General features: G+C 44.0%; 1 protein-coding gene across 1 annotated transcript in view; it reads left to right on the forward strand.

Annotated features, from left to right (window-relative positions):
• The window catches only part of BRINP1 (BMP/retinoic acid inducible neural specific 1), a 185,606-nt gene that overhangs the window by 46,580 nt on the left and 114,794 nt on the right, over positions 1-24,232 (forward strand). The window contains exon 2 of the mRNA XM_066256381.1: positions 1,221-1,488. Within this exon, the coding sequence (XP_066112478.1) occupies positions 1,271-1,488 (218 nt within the window). The 5' untranslated portion in view covers positions 1,221-1,270. The remainder of the gene's footprint in view (positions 1-1,220; positions 1,489-24,232) is intronic.

Here is a 24,232-nt window from a genome sequence, read left to right on the forward strand (position 1 = left end):
AGCATGGGGCACATGCTAGACGCCAGGCACTGGGTGGAGCGCCTTACGTAAACTGTGTCACTGCATTGTCATACTGGGTTCTATTGTTGGCCACGTTTCACAGACAAGGAAACTGAGACTCAGAGAACTTGAATGGCTCTCCTGAAATGATACTGTCTCTAACTGATGAAACCTGGATTCAAAGCTGCCTTTCAATAGGGACTAAGAGAAGGTCTTCTCGAGTTAGTGGGGTGGGGGGAGGACACACAGACTGTACAGTTCTGGGCTCGTAAGTAGAATTAAGATGAAATGATAAAAACAGACTCTGTACATTTTCAAAAGGCTAGGCATGGCCTGGAGTCTCTCTTCCCTCTTGCCCACAAGGAGCCTCTTCCTCAGCTCTCCCTTAGTCTTAAGCCTTTTTCCAACATGGCGCCAACGCGCTATGCTACCACCCCCCACAGAGGGGTCGGCAAGACCCCACCTCGTTTCTTGGCCTTTAGTTTTCCTCTGAACAACAGGGAACCTTGAGACTCAGAATCTCCAAAAGGTAGATTGGGGTGAGGCAGACATGCTTCTTTGGGGGGACGGAGACACTGTCCTGAGCCCTGTAGATGTGGACTCTCACAGAGCCCACCAACTCTTCACTTGTAAGGCATCTGATGCAGAAAGTCATGCGCACAGCCCATCCTGAGACCGTGCACTTGTGTGAGGACGCAAAAGCAGAGTGCGTATTCAGTAGGTACATGTCGGTGTGAGAGGAGGAGACTGCTCGTTCACTGAGTCCCTGTCATGAGAGGCAGGCTGTTTGCGAAGGTAGTAGGTGGGGCAGAGACCTGAGTTCTGTCTCCACATCCCTGAGACTTTGCTTCTGCATTCATTCCTTTCCTACATTCTTTCAACACGTATGCCTTAAACACCTTCAGTGTCACAAGTGCCAACATATAGGCACTTATGCCCATCCTGCGTGTGACAGATGAGGAAACTGCATACCTAAGAAGTCAAGCAATTCATGTGTTCATGCAGCACATGAACTTCACAGCAGGAACATGAGCCCAGCTCCCTGTAGATCTCTGTTTTTAACTAGACACTGCACTGAATTTTATAAACCTTAAAGCACTCTACTGATGTAAGGTAGTATTAAGAAGATGTGTTAATACCATGTTTCCCCTTTGTCTTTCTCTCTTTTTATTTCCTCTCTCTCTCCCTCCCTCCCTCCCTCCCTCCCCTCTTCTCCATAGGACTCCAGAGAATGGAGCAAGAATGAGAGGAAAAAGGCCGGCAGAAAAGCATGAACTGGAGGTTTGTTGAGCTCCTCTACTTCCTGTTTATATGGGGCCGAATCTCAGTGCAGCCCTCCCACCAGGAACCAGCTGGGACAGACCAACATGTCTCCAAGGAATTTGATTGGCTCATTTCAGACAGGGGGCCTTTCCACCACTCCAGGAGCTACCTATCCTTTGTGGAAAGACACCGGCAAGGATTTACAACCAGATATAAAATATACAGGTAAGACCTGGGCTATGCGGGCCCTTGCTTTTCATTCATAGAGTACTTTTGAAGGTCATTCATTGGCCTCGTCCCCTTCAGCAAGCATCACGTCCCTTTAGCAGACTGTCAGTCACATTTTCTTTCTTTCTTTTTCTTTTTCTTTTTTTTTCCCCTCTGCACAAGAGATTAACAATGACAAGGAGAAGAAGAAACAGATGATATATTTATTGACTACCTGCTGAGTACTGGGCATGGTAGTGGTACTTTGTATATACTGTCTAGTTTAAACTTCATCAACCATCAGAGATAGGTTCTGTTTTCTTCACTTTCTAGGTGAAGTTGACTGAGCTCCAGCTAGGTGAAATGACTGGTGTTATAAGGTCACATTGTAAATGGTGGGGCTGGGACTCAAGCCCTGGTCCCTGGTCACAGTATTTTTAGTCAACCACATCGGGTGTTGGTAGTATTGCTTTGTAAATGCTGTTAATGCACCCAGTAACCTACCCAAACATATGCACACATTTGGAAATAAGGAAGGACACTCAGTGAACAACATTTTCTTGAGCAGATCTGAACTGGTCTTTGGTCTCTTGGAATCCTATTCATGCAAAAGGGACTTAGCCCAAAGTTCTCTTCTCTTTAAAGCCATCTTATCGTGTCCTCATTCCATGTGATCGCCCTCTCTTCAGCGTTTCTATAGCTTTCTACGCTTATGCCTCTTTAGTTTTAAACCACTTAAAATTAGAGTGCATTCTTGTACTTCTTTCTTACCTAACTGGAAACTCTTTGAAGGCAGGGCATATATATTCATATATATGTCATTGACTTCTAGATGTCCAGAGTCATGTTTGTTCTGCGTTGTATCACATGCACATAATAAATGTTGTGAACGGAAATGAATCGTAGAAAGCAAAAAGCTCTCCAGAGGTGTGATTTTTGTCTTAAGGTCAAATAAGAAGAACAAACCCTCACCCTTCTGGGCCAGTTAGGTTTGGAGAGCCAGGAAGCATGGTGCAGGAGAGAATCCTGGCCTGCAGCCAGGAGGGCGTGGGTTCAGGTCTTCTGTTTTTATCTCTATTTGGTCTGGAAACCGGCATGTCTCCTTTGCACATTTGGTGGCATTATTGGCTGAGAACGGGTTCTTCGTGAGATCTCTACCAGCTGCCAGCGCCTCTGGTTTTATGATGAATATTCGAATCCCGATTTAAAAGTTGGCCCACTAGTGACTGAGGTCTTGCAATGGCTCCATTTATCCAGGAGTCCACGGATGAACTTTCGGGGAGCCTCGAGGAGCAGGAAGTCATCAGTTATTGGGGAAAGGAGCTCTGGGCATGACAGAAACAGGAACAGAAGGGAAAACGAGTATAGGAGGTGTGTGAAAAGGCAGAGAGCACAAGGACCAGAACGATGGGCCATTTCTTCCTTCAAAAGAGAAGGCCAGCAGCATATCAAAAGCATAGTTATTGATTCAAAAGTCTAACCTCTTCCTTAGGAAAACTATTTCTAAACCACCCAAGAACAATTAGTCATCTACTTAATTTCAAGTTTGGATCCTTAAAATAGTTTCTGACAGTATATCGTCATCGCTGTCTGTGAGTATACACAAAGTAAACACGGGTGCTTACTGATTGCTCAGCAGAATGCGCCAAGAGCTGAAATCCCTGGTATTGGGAAGGATGTTGGCTTGGGATGTTGGATTTAGGGGAAGAGAAGTAGAAAAGACCCAGATGTTCGTGATGCGCCAGTAATAATAACCTCTTGGTCTTATCTGTGATTTTCTCTGCCATTCAAGTCTCCTGAAGGCACTTTAAAGTTGGGGTAACTGAGGCTCATATATCCATTTTAAAGATCAGGAGATGATTGACTTGAGAAAAGTTATGTAGCTGAGAAAAGATGGAGCGTAGCCTGGAAGCAAAATGCGATGATAAGTCTACCCACATGAAGAAATATGCTAGAACCAAAGGCATCCATTCATTGTTTTCAAATGTTTCTTAGCAACTATTGCATGCTGGACCCTGGGATAAGTTAGCCTGAACATAAGTGGTCATGATATGACATGACAATGGCCATAATGGGGGTTCACAAGGGAGCTGTCACACTTGTTAGATGATGATTCATGCATGTTTGTGATTATTGTTGAAATAACCTAGACTTAAATGGGTACACTTAGTAGAACCAAAGCTGCAGAATGTTCAACATGGCAACCCTTCTCCTGGGCAGCTACAATGTGTCGTGAAGGTGTCATTCAGTTCTCATGCATGCTCTGATGAGCAGCGCCTTGGCATTTTACAGGTGGGACAACGAAGACCTGGGGAAGGTGAATGCATTGCTCGCCCATCAATCTCAGCCTTTTCCATCTCATGGCACACATAAACTAATTACTAAAGCTCTGTGTCACACACACACAAATATATTTTTTGCCAATCTGACAAAAAAAAGAATAAGTATAAATTTGCTTCATTCACACTGGATGACTATTGTTATTTCTTTAAAAATTTGACAACTTAAGGGAAAAGGTGTCAATGTTCTTGACTAAATAGTCAGATTTTGCATGTTTCCAAAATTCTTAGGGCACACTGATGTGTCGTAGCATACCAGTTGAAAAACATTGCTCCAGCCCACCCATGAGGAGTGAGGAGTGGAACTAGGGTCCAAACACAGGTCTCTGATGCATAGTCCTTTATCACCGTGTTCAGCCACCATGTCCCGTGGCCCTTCAGTGTTGTGTCCAGAGATAGAGTGTTTCAGAGCTCTTGAGCGGGCTCTTCCAAACCCTTGTTTTTTTTGACAACTTCTTTGTAACCATTTTGGGGATAGCTTTAGAAATGCTGAGAAATGAAAGGTCGCTCATGAGGTTGGGGGTCAGGACATCTGGACACTAATTCCAGCTCTCCAGGCACTGGTCTAGTGACATGAAACGAGCTCCTTCCTCTCCTGGATTCTACTTGCCTCACCTATCAAATCATAGGCTTGATGTAGATCAGTGCTTTTCAACCAGTGCTCTTTGGAACCCCAAGGACCGATTAAAGGGGTCCTGGAAGCCACTATGGTGTGGGAAGGCAGGCCAAGGGGTGGGGGGAGGTGATGAGGCAGGACTCCCTGCCTTACCCAGCTCTTACTCCAGAGGTTTGCTTCTCCTGTCTTTGTGTGCGGGAGTTAGGTATGTGTTCCTTTGGACCCCGCTGATGAAACAAAGTTTGCAGTCAGACAACATGCTGATTTCTAAGCTCTTTTCTAGCTCTCAAATTAAGTGTAAGAGTTAACTAAGGTCACATGGTTAATTAAATGATGGAGTTCAACCCAGAAGTCAGGCCTCTGGTCATCTAGCTATTTCTTCCTTCCTTTATTTAATCCTCAAATAATTATTAAGTGCCATCCACAGGCCCAGTGCTGTTTTGGGGCAGATGATACAATGCTGAGTAAAACAAACATGGTCCCTGCTCTCACAGGGGAGACTAAGATTAATTCAACACACACACACACACACACACACACACACACACTGCTACAGAGAAGAAAGAGCAGGATAGGCATAACTTGGACAACATTAATACCATAAACACTGATCTGGAACCTCTAATGTACAGAGATTTGGTGGGGCTTCTTTCGTGATCTGCACATGGGCATGCAGATTGGTACCCAGAGACAAATGTGCCTTCCCAGACCGGGTTCAGACCAGAGCAAAAGCCACCGAGGACATGCTCATCCTGGTAGCTGTCAATCAACACTTCCTCCCTGTCACATGCTCCTTTGTTGAGTCACTGAGCCTGTCCACCAGTGAATTCCCGTGCTTCCTGTGTGCTGACGTAGGTATAGCACATTAGAAGCTTGACATTGCATCAGGAAAGACAGGTTTTACTACTAGAATGTGTCTTGTTGTTGTATGCTAGAGAGCTAGCCTTATTGAAATGTTCTAGACCTCGAGCTTTGGCCAGGTTCGCCCACCCTGAATCCAGGCTAGTGTCCTGCGAGATCTGGAAGCTTCAGAAAGAAACTGGAAGTCTCCTCTTCTCATGGAAGGGGTTAAGGCCTCCTCCCTGCTCATGCATATGCACGCAGCGGCTGGTTTCAGCTCATAGCATCCTGTCCTGGCTGGGCCACTGTGCCACTGGCAACGATGAGAACCTTTCAAATGAAATCCCAGCGGAAGCCCTCTCTCACGTGGCTTTGCAAGCTGAGAGTAATACGTGCACAGGCAGTGGTTTGGGTGCGTGAGGCACATACTCTGTCGCTCACAAGCCTCGGCTGCCACGTGAAGGTGGGGAGAGGGCATTTCTGCTGGCTCCTGCCAGGGTGCAGTGGCAGCGTCCCTGATCTTGGAGTCAGAAAACATGGTGCTGGCCCAGGTCGCCCACCTCTGGCCTGAGTTCAGCCAAGTAATGGAACTTTTTCGAGCCTCTGTTTCTTTATCTGTAAAATGAGTGTTAAGGTTTCCAAGGGCCTTCCCATGTCAGAAATTCCATGATTCTCTGACACGTTGTCTTTTAAAGTCGAACGTGGGGTAGCAGAGAGGACTCTGAGCTCAGAGCCTGGAGACTCTGGGTGTGGTTATTTCGAAGCCACTGTTTAGCTTTGTCATCCTGGGCACATTCATTCATGTGTTCATGCCATTCACCTTTTCTTACATTCCTTGCTTTAAAGCCTAACACAAAGCACACACCCTGACATGTGCGGTGATTGGAGATAGAGAGATGAACAACAGAAAACAATAAAGCACGCATATACACACATACACACACAGCACACACCCGGAAACCCACGGTGGAGGGTAGAGGGACAAGATTCAATGAGCGACCAAGTGTCTTTTACAGCTGCGTTGATACTCCTCTCTGCAGGAACGGATAATGATGTCTGTCCTACCTACTAGGTCAAATGGTAAAAATTTGTGTGAGACTGGTTTGTAAAATGGAAATTTTCTTATACCTGGAATTTATTGTCATCAGGTTCTAAGTGACCATTCTAATAAAATCATTTATTTTAAACATTCTGTTAAGCCCATTCATAGTTAAGTCTTGAAATACAGCCATTCTGTGAAGGAGATACTGTTTTTGTCCATATTACAAACGACACAGCTAAGGCACCAAGAGGCTAAGCCCATTGTCCAAGTCAGACATCTGGGAAGTGGCCCAGCTGGGAATCAAAAGCAGGCCGTAGAGATTCCACAACACAAGTCCATAACTCTATGTGTTCATGACCTCCTCGGTTCTTAAGCTACCTGCTTTATTAGCAAGTGTGGAGAGACTGCCTTTGATGGCAGACAAGTCACAACCTCTCTGAGACCCAGTTTTCTCATCGGTAAAATGCAGGCGTATTAAATGTGTGGCTGTAGTGAGAAGTAACTTCGTTCCAAGCCTACGGAGCTTGGAGCTTTGCAGGAGCTGTATAAGTACGTCCACATGCTTTCCTCTCTGTAAGAGAGCTGACTGCATTGCTAGAAATTACTTCTTTCCTATTTCTATTTTTAAAAAGTCAGGTTGGTCCAAAGGTGTTTTTTGTGTTTCCACTGCCTTATTGCATTTTATTTTTTTGTTTATTTTTTCTGACTTTGAGATCATTCGTAGCTGCTGTAAATTTAGCAATTATTTCTAAGGTAGATTTAATAGGAGTATTGCGGTGGCCGTTGTAGGCTTTGGTTCTGGCGAGTCAGGGCAGGGGAGAGGTACTGATAACGGTAGCTACCATTTCCTAAGAGGTGGTTTTGTATCGAGTGGTTTTCCCCTGCAGGCTGCAGAGCAGGTGATTTGGGGCTTATGGTGCTCCTTTCTGTGAGCCTTAAGTAAGTACCTAAAACTTGAGTGTAAATCAAATCTTGATAAGGCCACCAAGTCTGGTGGCCTATCTCACATGTATTTCAGAGTTGTGTGAATCTTCGGTTAAATCGGCTCTCCTGATGGTTGCTTCCTGTGTTTTACAAAACTATCTTAGTAGGCTTTGTGGTAAAGCCACTCAGTAAGTGGGGCTGGGGCTGAGTGGCTGGTTCTGTTGAGAGAAATGAGATGCAGTCCTTATCCAGCAGTCACTGGAGCATTTACATTGGGCACCCAGGTGTGCCAGCTGCTGTTCACTGGGGAGATGATAGTGGCCAAGGTGGAGAGGTCTCTGCCTTCGAGGAGCTTGCCGACAAGTGGCGGGGAGAGAGAAGCCCACCACTGCTCCACTCAGGATGCCTGGGCTTGAACTTGAAAGGAAACCGCCAACCTCTGGACTCCAGACAGAATCTAGGTATCACATGGTACAAAAGTTATGTTTCTATCGGTGTGACTAAAATTAGTCTACCTTAGCGTTTCTTAAAGCATACTATAGGAAACTAGTTTAATGTGTTGTGAAAATATGTTTGCTGGAAAAGAAATGACTCTGTATTCAAATACATAACAACAACAACAATGGTAATGATAAGTTAATTGCTAACATTAAAAGCCTACCAAGCACTTAGCGGGGCGCAGTGTATATAAATGAGTCCAACTGATTGAACCTTACGATAACCCTGTGCCTGAGGCACTGTTGTCCCCATTTACATAACCTGTCCAAGGAAAGAGCTGATTCACTGAAAGGAGGAGATGTCACAGGCAAGCCGATCCCAGAGCCAGCGTGGTTGACCATGTTATGTTGCCTCCCAAATGACATAAATATATTTGTTTTGGAAACAGATCATTACCAGAATATTAAATAATATTTGACTGGACCTCTTGACCATACAACCTCTTCTTCGCAGAATGACTGGGATTCTGGGGAGCATACCTCAGGAGTCACTGTCATGCTCTGGCATTGGCAGCTCGAATGTGGCTTCTTTGGATGCCAGCCTGTGTCAAAGCATTCTTAAAGGGACACCTCTTCAGCTTGGGAAGCTAGCACCTGGCCGAGGAAGCCACCCTTCCTGTTGAGCTTTTGCTTTGAGTACCTGGGACTCAGTTTTTTCCTGGTTTATAATTAAGAGGACTGGAATTAGTAGCTTTAGTTTTCCTGTCACAAATAATAGCCTTATCTTTTTTATTCTCTCCCTCTCTCTTTTCATTTCCTCATTTTTTGCGTTACTATTTCTTATTCCTCTGTTTGGCATTCCGCCCTGTGGTACAGGGACAGGAACTTCAACAGAGGCCAGAGCCACAGGTGAGGAGCAAGGAAAGACCTTGCATCAATATGCAGAGAAGTGGTTGTACATTAGAACCACCTGTAAAACTGGAAAAAAAAATACCAACGCTTGGGTCCTTCTTTGATTTAATGGGTCTAGGATAGACATGAGGACCTCTGACCTAGGCCATAACTGTCAGTTAAGGGTAATTTCTCTTCCTCGGGGGACATTTGGAAATGTCTGGAGGCATTTTTGGTTATGGCATCTGGTGGTCAGAGGCCAGGGATCGGGAAACTGCGAACCATCCTACAAGGCGCAGCCCGCCCTCTGCAGCAAACAGTCACCTGGCTCGCGATGTCAGTAGTGTAGAGGCTGAGAAACCTTTCACTAGATCAAGCATTTTTGGGCAAAAAAGAAAGGAAAGGGGTGGTAGGAAGGATGTTAGGATAAATGGTTTTCGATTCTGCTCTTCACGAGTTTGAGTTGGAATGGGTGAAGAATAGGCACCAGCGTTCCAAAGAGTGTGGCCCATTCCAGAGCCTGGTTGCGGGACCAAAGGGGAGGGGCCTTTCCGTGTTTGCACATGGGGGGAGGATGGGAGGAAAAGGCAGCCCCAGGAAGGCCTCCCAGAAGAATGCTGAACTCAGTCTCTGAGGAGGACTCAGGATCCGGAGGGGCCAGTCAGGAGAGGTGCAGCCGCGATGGAGCTCAGCCGGCCGAGGCGCAGAGGCCGGAGAGTGTGGGACGGCAGGTGGATTCCCGCTCACCTTCAAATTCCAGTCCATTGTCAGGGCATCACCAGGTAGCTGCTTAGAGCTGCGTTTTTGTTTTGTTTTTCCATTTCTTGACCCTAACTTATGCTGCAAAAATACATTTTATATTGGCCTTCCATATACCTAGAGATGTGTGAGATGAAAATTCATGAAAAAACACTTAACCTTACTACGCGTGATGAATCGTGATATTTCATATGCTATTCCATTCTAACCTAATCTAGTCCTTTCTGACTCATTGACTTTAAAAAGGACGGGTACGCACCAACGAAATCAATCTCGGCCTCCACTAATGGGGTGGGCCTTGCAGTCTGAAAAACACTGACTTGGAGTCTATGTTGTGGTCACGTTCTGGCCCAGAGGAAAACTGTACCGTGTTTGGTTCGCAGAGTTTGCCATGGGTTCAGGTTAAGTGGATTAGAACCCATGCCTTGTATGATGTAGGCAACAGGAAAAGAATGGAGGGTTTGAAACATGAGATGGACATGGTCTGACATGTTGGAGATACCCCCGCTGCCCCCCACCCGCCCCCGCCACAGCAGGAGGACTGCATGGACAGGAGTAGGAGAGACGGGTTAGAAAGCTGTGGCCATAATTTTTTTTTTTTCTGAAGCTGGAAACGGGGAGAGACAGTCAGACAGACTCCCGCATGCGCCTGACTGGGATCCACCTGGCACGCCCACCAGGGGCAACGCTCTGCCCACCAGGGGCGACGCTCTGCCCACCAGGGGGCGATGCTCTGCCCCTCCGGGGCGTCGCTCTGCTGTGACCAGAGCCACTCTAGCGCCTGGGGCAGAGGCCAAGGAGCCATCCCCAGCGCCTGGGCCATCTTTGCTCCAATGGAGCCTTGGCTGCGGGAGGGGAAGAGAGAGACAGAGAGGAAGGAGGGGGGGGTGGAGAAGCAAATGGGCACTTCTCCTATGTGCCCTGGCCAGGAATCGAACCCGGGTCCCCCCGCACGCCAGGCCGACACTCTACCGCTGAGCCAACCGGCCAGGGCCTGTGGCCATAATTTAAGGGAGAGGAAGGGAGTGCTGGAGCCCAGACAAAGGCAGTAAAGATGGAGTTCATTGACTTCTAAGTACCATTTCGTGTCACCAGCAGAGCTACTGGGGCTACCTGTGAGACATTTCTCCTCCTGGGCTGCAAGCAGGCTGACCTGCTCCAGACCCATTCTGAGCAACCTGGGGCAGGATGTATTATTTTATGTAGCATTCCAGGGCAGCTGGGTACCTTTGTGTCTCTCATAAAAGGAAGCAGAATGCCCACGCTTCTGCCTCTAGGCAATTTCTTTATCTCTCAAGACCTCCTTTCTGGAGATAAGAATTACTGGGTCTCATTAGCAGTGGATTCCCGGACTGGCTTGCATTCATTCTGTATCTATACCTAACTTGTCCCTTCAAACCTGGATGGAAACTTACAGTAAATAGGTGAGCTATGTGAACCCTACAGCAGTCGCTCTAGTTTAGTAATGAAGAGCAGGTCTTTAGACATGGGCAGACCTTGGTTTGAGTTCTGGCTCTGCCAACTTCCCACTTATGTGACCCTGGGCATGTTAGTTAAACTTTTTGAGCCTCAGTTTCTTCATCTGCACAATGGGGAGACATTCCAAGATTGTTGTGAAGATCTGAGAAGATAACATATGATGGCATGGAGCACAGAGCAAGGGTTGGAGGACCGAGGCCTTAAATATCTGAAGCACCAACCCCTGAAACTCGACAACAGGGATAGCTACAAAGGCTTGTAGGAGACAACTGACGAGGAGCTTGACCTGTGTGCTCTGCAGCTTAGGGGCCCTGGAAGCCAGCACTGTTCTGTTCCTAGACTGAGAGGACACTTGTTAGGAGGAAGACGGGGAAAGAGAAGCAGAGAGAGAAAGATTTCTGATGCCTGAGGCACATGTAACAGGAATCCAGAGCCCTCTGCCCTGGGAAGGTGCCCTTAAGCTAGAGGCATGCATTGATTCCTGTAAACATCACAGGCCTCATGATTTGCAAGCGTCTAATTTATTAATCAGCCTAGGTGATGGGAGCAGTCTGCGACATCTCATTTCCCAGTTCCCCCTGCATGGTACCCGCCAGGTTGTCTTTGATGTCTGATGCTCTAGAGACATCAGCCCCTCAGGGATGTTTCACCCAAGCTCCTTCATGGCAATCAGCGGCATTACAGGACGGGGAGTATTTGTGAGGTGGGGGCAAGTGCTTTTTCTCAAATCAGGGGCTCACTCTTCAGAGGAGGCAGCATGGTGCCGCCTTTCCCCTGAGCACTTGTGACAGGCGCCTGCGACTGCGGTGTGACACCGGTTTTATATCACATTGATGGGGGTGTGTGGTTTGTGCGAGAAAGACGGAGGTGAATGCAATGAAAAGGGAGTCTTGGCTCCGCTGAAATGTTGGGGATTGTTTGCTTTTGGACAGTATTGCTCAGCTGTGCATTAATTGAACAAATACGTATGAGTCCACCCAGGTGCGAGGACTACATTAGCCCCTGAGGACACCAGGCATCCCTGGACTGTGCCCTTGAGGACACGGGAGGGGCAGGCTGTAAGGCCATGATGGCGAACCTTTTTATAAAAACCGCCCACTTTTGCAGTGCTGGTCAACCTGGTCCCTCCCGCCCACTAGTGGGCATTCCAGCTTTCATGGTGGGCGAGAGGAGCAACCAAATGGTACCTTGATTGGCCCATCATGAAAGCTGGAATGCCCACTAGTGGGCGGGAGGGGCCAGGTTGACCAGCACTGCAAAAGTGGGCGGTTTTTATAAAAAGGTTCGCTGTTAGGGCTGTGAGTGTAAGGAGTCAAACTGTTGCTTTGTATGAGGAGCGCTGGAGTCCTAGCGCAGAGAAGGGCACTGAGGTGGGTCTTGCAAGATTAAGGAAGGCTTTCAGGAAGATGAGGTTTTGTCTGTTTTGTTTTAAAGCTGGGGTCTGAATAGTAGGAGTTGGGTAAAGGGAGGTAGATGGGTGTGTGTATGCGCGAACTTGTGTGTGAGCACGTCTGTTTCCCGGTGGGGTTCAGAAAGAAACAGACAGGAGCGATAGACAGAGAATGCTCGCTGCTGACTGGAGCAGTCAGTATGGGGGTAGGTCATGATGGAGGCCTATGCGTGTTGTATAAAACACTTTGAACTTGGTCCTCAGGAGTTGGCTCCCACACTTTCTCATTTCAGAATGTTCTCGTAATGTCTCAGTGACTTTGTTATGGGTCCCCGAGGCCAGAGAAATACTAATAATTCTGTTTATTAAGTAATTAGTAGTGTTTATATCCCAATAGGTTTGGTGGCCATTTGAAAAATAATAACATGCAACTCTAAAGAAAAACAACGTTTTTATTTTATTTGTAAATAACCACAGTTACTACTTCTCAAATCTTGCAGTTGGATATGGCCCACCCTCATTTCCTGTATTAATTTTCCTGCAGTACTTGGTCATTGTACCAACTGCCTTAAGCCCAGCTTCACAAAAAATATGCTGTCATTGAAAGGACCATAGTGTGTTTGAATGTTGAAACTGTGAAGTACCTGAAATTAGTGGCTTTTTTCGATGCCCCAGAAATGTCAAGCCTCTCTCATTTCCCTTGGACATTTACAATATCCCGCTGTGCCCCTGCGCATGCACTGAGGTGCTGGGCACAGGCTCAGCGCACAGAGTAGGAACCAGATCCCAAGGACAGTAGGGAGCTTCTTACAGGCTTTTGCTCAGAGACAGAGGTTGTCCTCTTAGAAAGATCATTCCTGCTAAAAAGGAGAGAAGTGCATGGATGGGACAACATTGGGCAAGCGTGCACAATGTGTAGCAGGAAAATAGAATGTGACCCAGGTGAGCGGGGAGAGTATCTTAGACTAAAGTAGCGTCAATGGGGATTTAAGATATATTATTATTAATTTTTTTTACTTTGAAATAATTATAGATTAGCAAGATGCTACAAACAGTACAGAGAGATCCTATGTACACTTCACCCAGTATACCCCAACCATCACATCTTACATAACTAACTGTAGTACAGAATCGAAACCGGAAGGTTGACACTGGTACAGTGTGTGTGCCTAGTTCCATGCCATTTTATCACATGTGTAGAGTCATGCCATCGCCACCACAATAAAGATACAGGAAGGTTTCTTTACCACAAAGACCTCCTTTGTGCTGGCCCTTTAGAGTCACACCTCTCCCCTCTCCTCTACCACCCCTAACTCTTGACAGCCACCAATGTGTTCCCCACGCCTATGATCCCATCCTTTCAAGAGTGCCACGTAAATGGGATGATAACTAGAGATACTTGAAGGAGGCGGGAGACAATATCTGAGCATGGAGGCTGGAAAGGGAAGGAAGAACTGAAGTGAGGGACTTGGCAAGATTGTCCCTTAAGTGATGCATCATAGGATCTAGGTTACCTAGGAAAGAGAGGGGGACATATTTTAACTTGGTCAACTAGGTGGGTGTTGGTCCTTTTTATCAAGCTAGGGAACCTGGGGAAGCAGAGAGGATTTGGGGGGGCTTGTGTATGTTTGAAGATGAGTCAGCTTTGGAAATGTTGAATTTCAACTACCTGTAACATCTAAATAAAGACTTGGTAGGCAGTTGTTTTATAAATGGTCCTGACCCTCAAAAGAGAGAGCTGGGATAAAAGATTATCGTATTCAGAGTCATCAGGTGAGCAGTGGTAATTGCAGCTCTCCCTCCAGACATGCTCAGGCACGGAAGAGGTTATTTAGCATGCGCAGAGAGAAAGGCACCGCGGAATTGAGGAATGGCCAGTGGTCAAGGAGGAAGATCAGGGATGTTTGGTGCCATGGAAGCTAAAATAAATGACTGTTTAAGAAGGAAGGTGGAGGTAATCAGAGACCGTGGTTTCTGATATATTGTAGAAGATGAGAACTGAAAATAGTCTCTTATACTTAAATCTTGACCTTGGCAAGAGCTGTTTATATGGAATGTGAGGGACAGAAGTCAGATTGCAGTGGGTTGAAAAGGTCGTGCGAAGCGAGAGAGTAGACTTTTTTATTTTTATTTTTAAAGAAGCATAGCTATGAAAGGGAGCAGAGATTTGAAATAAAGAGGGGATTTTCGGTTGTTTTTCTTTGATTTCTAAGGGGGAAGAGGCCGTTAAGGGAGGGAGAGACTGATGCTGAGGGGCAGGCTAGGGTCATTATTGATGAAGCACTTTCTCAAGAGAGAGGGAGGGAAAGGATAAGAGCACAGAGATGGAGGTAAAATGAGGGACACCTTTCTGTCAAAATATAAAGAAAGAGAGGTGTGGGTGCAGATAAATCTGTCAATTTTGCTCTTGGGGATTTGAAGGGAACTCCAGTGGCTTCCGTTCTCTTTGTGAAGTGGGATGTGACACTAATCACTGAGGAAGGGGCTCTGGAAGTGCAAGTAAGGTCGGTACTATGTGGAGAAACTCTAAAGTAGTTCATCTGCAGAATTGTGGAGAGATCTGAGTAAAGAAATGTAAGAGCATCCCAAGGAAGAGGTTAGGGTTTTGGTCATGTTGTTGACCACCATGTTATAGCAGCTGCAGCCTGTGCAGCTGGGGTATTATTCTCCAAAAGGACTGAAAAGTCGAGGAAAGAAAATGGATCAGGGATGTGGGTTCAAACAGAGTAGGGGTTGGTCAAGGAGATGCAAGGACAATTGGGTAAAGGAGTTAAAAGTATTGGCCAAAAGTTCACACAGAGATGGATCATTGGCTTGAAATTTATCCAAAAGAAAGGGAGGACAGTAGATAATGGAGAAAGGGAAAGGAGATTGTCCTGGGCCTTGAGGTCTTGAAGAGGAAAGGAGTAGGTGAGGGGATACAGAAACCAGAGGCTGGGGTGTTGTAATACAATATGTCTGACTTAGAGGGGCTTTGGAGCTGACACATTCTAGGCATAACCTTGGAAGGAGGAATGAGGCTGGAAAAAGGTGGGAGTGAAGATCACTGAGAAGGAGTATGTCGAGGGGCAAGGAAGGGGCTGAAGGTATTGGATATTAGGCACTTGGTGCTAAGACACAATCTGAAAATTAATTCTGAAGCATTCAATTAACCTGAGGGAGTACCTTGAAAGTTGGTTATTGAACACAAGGAAGAAATGAAGGAAGAGGAATGGTTGGAGGCGAACTCCATCTGGAATTGTAGATTTGCATTTGTTTTATTGTATTAGATCTTTGAATAATGACCTCTCCCCTGTGAGCCTCAATTCCCTTCTCCTTATGGAAAAAAACCTTAACTTGACCTCCTTGCAGAGTAGTGATGCTCAAAAGGGAACATGGAAGTAAATGTTCTTGGTAAGCTCTATACCTCCAGGTAAGCATAGGCCCTGTTGTTCCTGCTTACAGGCCCCCGGCCCCCAAGACTGACTTTGCCTGCCTTCCACTATTCAGATGGAAGATAGTGGCTTTTGTACTTAATAATTGCACTTGAATGGCCCGGTTTCAGAATATCATTTCAGGATAACAAAATGAACAGCAGCTGTAACATTGAAGACAGCTGTTAGATGTCCTCTCTTTTAGATGTCCAGAAAAATGTGTGAGGACAGTTGACCCAGACAAATTGACCGATGAAAGGATAACTTGTGCTTCAATATAATGAGTTCAATATTCTTTTGATTTATAATAGGGCACAGGGGCACCAGGGCCCGGGATGCTTGTCAGCAAAAGGGAAATGTTAAGCATATTCACTTCCTGTAGATGACAGTTCTCACTCTCTAACGGCTCCAGCTCGTCCTGCTTTTTAACTGATAATAATAATTATTAATAGTTATTATTAATTATCATTGTTGCTAATAACTTATTATTATTAAGAAGGCCAAGGAAAGGGACCACTGGGAGCAGGGTTTCCCATAGGGAGAGTGTTTGGGAGGCAGAACCATGTAACCCCCAGTCTTGATGTTGCAAGTGGAGCCGACATGGAGAGCATGATGGGAGGAATTTTAAAATGGGAGGAACCAAGAACAACATTGAAAAATAAAAACAAAGCACACACAGAATGGAGCTCATAAACTAGTTTTATATGATACTGAATAAATATCTAGATAACCTCATAGCCTAATTAAGTCATTCGATCCCCACCACAGTCCTCTATGACAGATGCGACCTTTAACTCCATTTCACAGATTGGGAAATGCAAGCTTACCAAGCATTTTGCTCGCACAGCTGGGTGGGGCAGTGGTGAGGGCTGTCACATAACCGATTCGCAGCCAGGCAAAGCGCTGTAAGCACCGGCTCTACAGGAAGCTGGGGAGGTGGGGGCGAGCAGGGGCCTGGGTCCCACTCAGTCTGGTCCTCGATACTGAATCACTTTGCAACCTGAAGGTATTTTTTTTCCTCTAAAACCCCATAGCGCTCATTTCTTCTTTGGATTCTCCTTTTTTCTTTCCTCTTTCCACTCTTTTTCTTCCTGTGCCTCTTCTGCCTATTGGACATACCTTCCATATGGAATGCTTTACCGTTCACAAGGCACTTTCCGTGGGAGGTAGGTAGCATTGCCCCTTGGGAAAGGGAAGGTAGCCAGAGTTCTGAGTGGCTGAATGATTCATCCAGGTTGATATGTCTGGAAAGTGAGGGAACAATGACTGGCATCTAAGGCTTCTGACATATCTCTCTCTCTCTTTTTTTTTGGTGAGGGGACAGACAGGGATGGAGAGATAGGAAGGGAGAGAGACGAGAGGCGTCAACTCATAGTTGCGGTACCTTCGTTGTTCACTTAGTTGTTCATTAATTGCTTTCTCATATGTACCTTGACTGGGGGGCTTCAATCAAGCCAGTGACTCCTTGCTCAAGCCAGTGACCTTTGGGCTCAAGCCAGCGTGGGGTCATGTCTATGATCCCATGCTCAAGCTGGTGAGCTCATGCTCAAGCCAGATGAGCCCATACTCAAGCCAGTGACCTTGTGGTTTCGAACCTGGGTCCTCAGTGTCCCAGGTCGATGCTCTATCTACTACTACACTGCCTGGTCAAGCCTGACACATCTTTTAATACTTATTTTAACTGTACTGCAGCTGCCTTTTTTTTTTTTTTTAAATATAAGCCTTCTTATCATTGGTACTCAGTTTAGGTACATCATTCATGATGATTGCAACACTTTGAAGGGAGAATGGAGGAGATCTGCAAACATGCAGTGCTTCCCCTTGCACAAGCATAAGGATTTAGAGGTGATGTTTGAGAGGCGGAGGAGTGAGGCATATACAATTTTTACCTGGTGTGGTTCTTTGGATCCTTTGGCTTCTCAAAGATTTCAGCAAATTGATTCATAGTGATTGTCATGCCCTGACTCTGGAAACGAAGTATTCTTTCTGAAATTGTTTTCTTAAAATGAGCAGGTATCATTCAAAACACCCAGCTCACCACACTTCAGAGTAGAGATCCTTTTGTCTCGGGCTGATGGGGGACAGTAGACAGGAGGTACATAGCTGTCCCTATTACACTGTTCTATTGCAGTCTGTGCTATAATTCTCTTCATTTTTTTGGATCTTATTCTTTTGCTGAGTACCACCTACCTCCTCTGGGAGACAAGGCCAGGTGAAAGACATCTTTAGATGTCTCTACTTCCTCATCTACTTATCAGTGGGTGCTGGAGGTTCAGCAGTAACTTGGAAGCCTGTCTCTCAAAGGGAACCTGAGAAAGTAGCCCTGCCACTGGACCAATGCCTGTCATGTGCAGAAAGCTTGTGAACTTATATATCCGCTGGGATCAGACAGTTCTTCACCTGAGAGAATTAGCAGTGGTTACTGGAAGGCAGTCTTCCAGGTGAGAAGAAGTTTTTAATGGTCTCAATTGCCAGAAGACGGGAGGGAGCAGCACCTTGATGGAACTGAGGGGGAAGTCACTCCTGTCACCAAAGCGAGATTCTAATTAGCATAGTTTGATCAAAAAGAATGTAAGTGCAGGTGGGAAATTGGTTTCAGTGAGCGTTGATGCCTTTGACAACCCCAGGCTGCATAATTACGCCTAAAAAGGATACTTTCCTGTCATTTGTCTGACTGGAGAGGGCCCGTTTTCTAATTTTCCTATGGAGTCTGTTGTGGGAATGCAGTTCCAGAGAGCCCAAAGGACAATCTAGAGGACACACCTACTGGGTTAGGGATATTTTAGCTAAATTTTCCCTGGGGGCCTCTCCTCATAGAGCAGGTGTGAACCCAATGCTGCCCTTGTGTCCACTCTCCCAGGGGAGCCACACTCAGCCCCATGTCCTCTTTCCGTGCCTACATTCCAGCAGGTCCCAAATACCTATGTTCAGCCTTCATCTCTTCTCCAGACCCTGCAGTCCTTTCACCAGCTTCCAACTGGGTATTTCCACTGGACTTTTTCATGAAATCACAGAATCCTCACTATCCCCCTTCTCTGCCAATCTTCTCTCCCCGTGTTCTCTCTCTAATAATAACGGTACCTCATCGGTCAGGGCTCCAAGCCAAAGGGTGGACAGTGTTCTCGGGTCATTCATCTTCCCTACCCCAAAATAATAATTTCTCTTCTCTGCATCATCATCACCACCAACATCACCAATATACAATATAATAATTACTATGATTGTTATTTTATAGTAACTGCTAAGAGTTGAGTGCTTACCATGGTAACCACAATACGTGGATGCTAGCACTTAATTCCTCCACTAGCCTGTGCCTGTTGCCCTGCGTCATAAATGGAGGAAATGGGTAGCTTGCCCAAGATTATGCAGTTAGGTGATGAAGAGGCTAGGGTTCAAGACTATGGAATTTGTGTTCTTAATCTCCTCTGCTTTCATATCTAATTAATCACCATTCTCTCTCGTAACTGCTAGATGTCTTCCAGCTCATATACTTGTCTCTATGGAAGCTTTCTCTTTTCTAGCTTATTTCTCTATTTCCTATTTCCTAAGGCAATAGGCTCCAATGATTGTGCATCTTTGGAGTTCAAAAAAAGAAAAGCTCATCCCACCATATATTGATATCATTTATATGTTATAAACATGTAAGAAATTTATGTTCATATACATAGTATAAACATGTACTAATATGCAATTATACAACCAAACACATAGACATTTTAGAAGATATAAAGGAATAAATCAAAACAGTTAAAATTAAAATTTTTTTTATCTTATTGCTTAACAGTTCATTATCGGTGATTATGGATAGATATAAACTCTAATGTCAAATAGCCTTTTTGATTATTTTAAGTTTGGAGGAGAAGAATAGCAGATACGATTGCTCTGTCATGGTTTTTTTAGTTTATACTACGACTGCTGAAATGCTTACCACAGGGATGAGTGATTATCAGCTCTACCATTTTCTTTTGTTTTTGTTATTGGTCTTATCTTCAATTGGTAGTCTCTGCAAGAAACTTCCAAAGCTATTTGTCCATTTTGGGTGAGCTGACTTAGTTAAAGCAGGATAAAGAATTCACAGATCCCACTTGACTATGCACATGTTAATCGCAACAGGTTGCATAGAACTGAAAACAGAAGAGCCAAGGCACCAGTGCCCACTGGTCTTGGTCAGATATGCAAGAACTGCCTGTGACATCTCTCTGTCCCTATATCAGATCCTTACACGTAGACCTGTGGGCCTTGGGCTGAGTCATTTCAAGTTCAATTGTGTGTGTGTGTGTGTGTGTGTGTGTGTGTGGTATAAGGTAAGGGTCAATGTTTACATAATTTTCCCAATATGACTATCCACTATTTTCAATTCTATTTATTGAAAAGACATTTCTTTTCCCATTAATTGCATTGACCTTTTCCTTGAAAATCAATTGACCATTTATGTGTGAATACTATTATATTCTTTACAATAATCCTACACTTTCTTGATTACTAGTTGGAAATTTGATTGAGAATTTGTTGCCTCTCTAAATTTGGAGAGAACTGGCATCTGGACAAATCTGGTCCATGAACGTAGTTTATTGCTTCATTTATTTAGGTATTCAGTTTAATTCAGTAATATTTTACAGTTATCAGTGTGTAAGTCCTATCTATACATGCTTCTTCAAGGATATTCATATTTTTGAAAGGTATTGTGAATGAAATTCTAATTTTTATTTTAATTTTTAATATTTTCATTTCAAGTATGTAAAAATATAATTGAATTTTATATGTTGTATTTTCCAACCTCACCATTTTTACTAAGTACAGTTTATAAGTATATCTTAGAAGGTTTTTTTGTAGACTAGGGTGTTCTACACCATCAATGAAGAGTTTTACTTCTTTTTTTTCCAATTTATATGCCTTATATTTCTCTGTCTTGCCTTATTGCATTGGCAAGAATCTCTAGTAAGATGTTGAATAAAAGTGTTCAAAGTGTAAATCCTTGCCTTGCTATTGATTTAGAAGGAAAAATCAATATTTATTTTTTTACTACTAAATATGATGCTCGCTGTAGGCATTTTGTTGAGGCCTTTGTTTTTATTCTGATTGAGCTTTTCTTGCTTCATGTAAGCTAATGTTTGTAACCAAGTTTGGGAAGGTTTCAGCTATTATTTCAGTAGATAATGTTTTTTCTTAATCTCTCTCTTCTTTTTTGGTATTTGAATTACCTGTGTCTTGGACTATTTGTTTTCAGACATGTCTTTTAGTTGTGGTCATTTTCTTTATGTTTTTTTCGTGCATTTATTTGATTATATATACTGCTCACAAAAATTAGGGAATATTTCAAAATGAATATGATGCTATAAAATATCCTCTCATTTTTGCCATCAGTGTAATTTTTTATGATTTATCTTCAGGTTCACTTCTTTTCTGCCATCTCAGTTATGCTGCTAAATCTGTTATAAACTTTGAAATGTTCATTTTTATGCTTTACATCTCTAGAATTTCCATTTTTATATATAGTTTCCATTTCTTTGTTGTGTTTTCCTGTTTACTGTTTTCTTATTTCCTTCAATCTTTTATATATATATATACTAACAAATATATATATATATTAACAAATATATATATTAACAAATATATATATATTAACAAATATATATCATGCCTGACCAGGCAGTGGTGCATTGGATACAGCGTCATACTAGGACACAGAGGACCCAGATTTGAAACCCTGAGGTTGCCGGCTTGAGTTTGGGCTAATCCGGCTTGAGCAAGGGTTTACCAGCTTGAGCATGGGGTCATTGGGTTGAGAATGGGATTATAGACATGACCCCATGGTCGGTGGCTTGAGCCCAAGGTTGCTGGCTTGAGCAAGGGGTCACTCACTCTCCTGTAGCCTCCTGGTCAAGGCACATATGAGAAAGCAATCAATAAACAACTAAGATGCTGCAACGAAGAATTGATGCTTCTCATGTCTCTCCCTTCCTGTCTGTTTGTCCCTATCTGTCCGTCTCTCTGTCTCTGTCACAAATATATATATTATAATATATATATATATATATATATATAATATATAATACTTATAATTGTTGTTTTGAAATCTTTGTCTGGTAAATCCAACATCCAGGGTTTATTTGGAATTAGGTTCTATTGTTTGATTTTACTCCTCTTCACCCTTTTTTGGATTACATTTTCCTTTTTCTTTCTAAGTATAGTGATTTTTGGTAAAACACTAGACATTGTAAATCACACGGTGCAGTACCTTCAGATTATGATGTATTTTTCTGAATATTGTAGTTTTTGTATGCTGTTAACTTGACTGAACTTATTGCTGGAAGATCTGTCTCAGCTATGATGTACAGGTACTAATATCACTATTTTGCTTTTCTGATTTATAACTACTGCCCTATCTGCTTGGCCCCCTGCAGGTCTTTTCTGTATCTGTACAATTCTGTGGCAGCCAAACGTTTGGTGGGGGTTGGGGAGATTGCAATTCAGTTTGGAGGAGCTCTCTCTCATTGGTTTTCTTGTCTCTAAGGATTCTCTCTACCCATTTAATTTTCAGCTATAATGTCTACCTGTGGTTTTGTCTTCTGAGACTTCAAGCCCATAAGGATTCAAACTGCCACTTAAAGTGTGCACAGGTAGTGATGCACTTACCGTATTTTTCTCTCTGTAAGACGCATCTGACCATAAGACACACCTTGGGTTTTAAGGAGGAAAATAAGAAAAAAAAAAAAGTTCTGAACCAAATGGTGTGTTAAAATATTTAACAAAATACTACCGTATTTTTTGCTCCATAAGACACACGGGCACTTTCCCCTCTACTTTTGGGGGGAAAAAGTGCATCTTATGGAGCAAAAAAAACACGGTCGTTTTTTAAAAAGCAGCACATGCACAGATCTTTCCCTGTGCAGTTGTATGACCGATGGGTTGATTCCTTTCTGTTTTCTGCCATCTCTGTTACCAGGTGCCATTGGGTCTCGCATCCACATGTATCCTTCAGCCATCAGCAGATGATCTGCACAGAGGTTTTTTTAACTCAGTCTTTGGTTCTCACACCTTTTGCAGTTGTTCCTGCCAAGACTCTCCCTTATACTGTTCTCTTGCTCTTCTATTGCTGACCTCTGTTCTCGGCTTTTTCAGCTGCGGGTTTCCAACACTGTCGCCTCAGGGCTGGGTTGTACCTTCAGGCCAGACAGCCACAGACTTGCAATTCATACCTTTTCCAGTTTTAGTTTTTGAAAAATAAACTTTCTTATGGGTTTTGTCTGCTTTGGGGTACTTCCTATTATCTTTGAATAGTTGTTTTTATTGTTGTGTTTATTTTAAAGTTTATCTTTTTTTCTTTAATTGTTATCTGTAGGAGGCTTTGCTTGATGACTTTCCTCTGATGCCTTTACCAAAAGTTCTTGATTTACTTGTTTAAGGGTCACTGTGTAAAGCCTGGACCAATAAAGAAAGAGGCTATCAGAATTCCCCAGGCAGGAGATAGTAATGGCTTGGACTAGGCAAGTTAGTGAAGTTTATGAGAAGTCATCTAATTCAGAACAGTTAAGATGAAAGGATTGAGCCACGCCATGGGATCGGTCACAGACAGAAAACACCATCGTCTTCTGGCCATTGCATGGGCTCTTCAAGATGTCTGAGCTGATGAGAACTTAAAACAAGTAACTATTGGGACACTCAGCACTCTGCAGACATTATCTGTGGTGGTTGGGACTCTGCATGAGATGGTATCCTTCAGGAGTTTTGCAGCCAGATTAGTGGGGATCTTAAACATGTCTCTTCTCTCTTTCTACGTATTAAATGGGGCACCAGACACTCCTGTTTCTGGTTTCCCCTTTCTGCCCTCTTATTCCATTCCCTAGTCCTGACGCACGCCATCAGCTTCTCTCAGTCCCATAGGTACAGTAGTCTCCTAATTAGATCTCTAGCTTGCACAGAACAGCTAGACTTCACTATTTCCCAAAATGAAGGTCAAACTCTACTTCCCCTCTTCTCTGTCATCTTCAGTGGCTTCCAGTACTTACAGATAGAAAACCCAAATACTCTAGCTTTGCCTTCAGTTATTTCCTTACTATTGTATTTCTTTACAAAGGCAAGGCCATACCTAGTTACTTACCACTCCCTGGGTTTCATTCTCCCTGCTCTGCCTCCGTGCCTTTTGTCATCCTGTCCTTTTGCTCTTTCTCCTTCCTCTTCATCCTCTGCCTTTTGAAACTGTATTGAAACTTTAAGAATTGGTTCAAATGAAACCCCCTCTTGGGTGCATTCGCCCCTTTATATTTGAGTTACATAGTTTATTGAGCACCTACTATGTTCCAGACACTATGCTCTATCTTAATGCTATGAGATTGATTAAGAAGCCTTTTCCCACCTCTTACTGGAGATATCACCAGTAAATGGCTTGATCCTATTTAAGATTTAACACTTTTCTCCTCCAAAGTCTACTACCTCCACTTTTGTTTTAATTTGATACGTAACTCATAGTAGGCACTCATTGGTAGTTGCCTAATTGAATGACTGCTGAAACACACTTGTTTGCCTTCTGTATATTTTTGCTATTCTTTTCCACTTCCTCTCATCACCCCAAGGACTCGACTGGTTGATGAGGTCAAAGTTCATGTTCTAGTTATCCATTTTTTCTCTAGAG

The sequence above is a fragment of the Saccopteryx bilineata genome, chromosome 2, assembly GCF_036850765.1.
Source record: "Saccopteryx bilineata isolate mSacBil1 chromosome 2, mSacBil1_pri_phased_curated, whole genome shotgun sequence".
NCBI lineage: Eukaryota > Metazoa > Chordata > Mammalia > Chiroptera > Emballonuridae > Saccopteryx > Saccopteryx bilineata.